The sequence below is a fragment of the Nannospalax galili genome, unplaced genomic scaffold (genome assembly GCF_000622305.1).
Source record: "Nannospalax galili isolate Female #2095 unplaced genomic scaffold, S.galili_v1.0 scaffold507, whole genome shotgun sequence".
NCBI lineage: Eukaryota > Metazoa > Chordata > Mammalia > Rodentia > Spalacidae > Nannospalax > Nannospalax galili.
Window position 1 is genome coordinate 761,444 of NW_008356261.1, and position 958 is coordinate 762,401.

At 45.6% G+C, this 958-nt stretch overlaps 1 protein-coding gene across 1 annotated transcript in view; it reads right to left on the minus strand.

Annotated features, from left to right (window-relative positions):
* Deaf1 (DEAF1 transcription factor) overlaps positions 1 to 958 on the minus strand; it is a 33,687-nt gene that overhangs the window by 30,384 nt on the left and 2,345 nt on the right. Inside the window, exon 3 of the mRNA XM_029556774.1 lies at positions 170 to 267. Coding sequence (XP_029412634.1) covers positions 170 to 267 — 98 coding nt within the window. The remainder of the gene's footprint in view (positions 1 to 169; positions 268 to 958) is intronic.

Here is a 958-nt window from a genome sequence, read left to right on the forward strand (position 1 = left end):
AAAAAAATATATATCTATATATATATTTTTTAAAAGCCTCTGAATTTAGACACACATGCCATTTAAAGTGTCTCAGACGGTAAAGCCTGCAGGAGTGAATGCAGGGAGATGGACTGATGGAAGGCACGCCTCTCTCAGAGAATGGGGCAGGGAGGCCAGATATACTTACTAGGACATGTCCTGATATCGATGCTGCATTTGCCACCGATGTTGTGAAGACATTGTCTGCAGAGGACCCCACGTTTGCCACAGTCACCGTGGTCACTTCTATAACATAAGGAACGAAACTTCACATGTGATGAAGGAAGAACATGAAAGGCAAAGGGTCTTCTTACTCGTGAGTCCTAAGGTACCCCACACAGGTACATGCTCCACTGTGACATCTTAGTACTTCTGTGAAGATACTCAGCTGGTATCTCTGGTCCAGTCTAAAGCTCTTGGTTCACTCAGGAAAAGGTAGACACTTTTCCCCACCAAAGCCTTTTACATGCAGCATAATATCCACCATAACCCCCATCCCCACTCCACCATTGGCCTTTCTTCCTTTGCAAAGAGGCCACAAGTCCCTCAAATCTGGGACACCTTCTTGTTGAACAACTCATGGCAGGCTCCAGTTAGACCTCATCCCTCTCCATTGCCATAACTCAGGCTATTCTGCAGATGTCTACAACCTTATGTCTACTGACAGTCTGAGGTCTCCACAGATTACATCATACTTGTTTTCTGAACTCAGAAAAATATGTGCAAAAACAACAAAAACTTCCAAATCCCAATGTCAACCCAGAATCCATGGATTAAAAAAAGGAGCATTGCCGGGTGTGGTGGTGCAGGTCTTTAATCCCAGCACTCAGGAGGCAGAGGCAGGCAGATCTCTGTGAGTTCAAGGCCAGCCTGATCTACATAGTGAGTTCCAGGACAGCTGGGGCTACAGGGAGACCCTGTCTCAAAAAGACCAAAA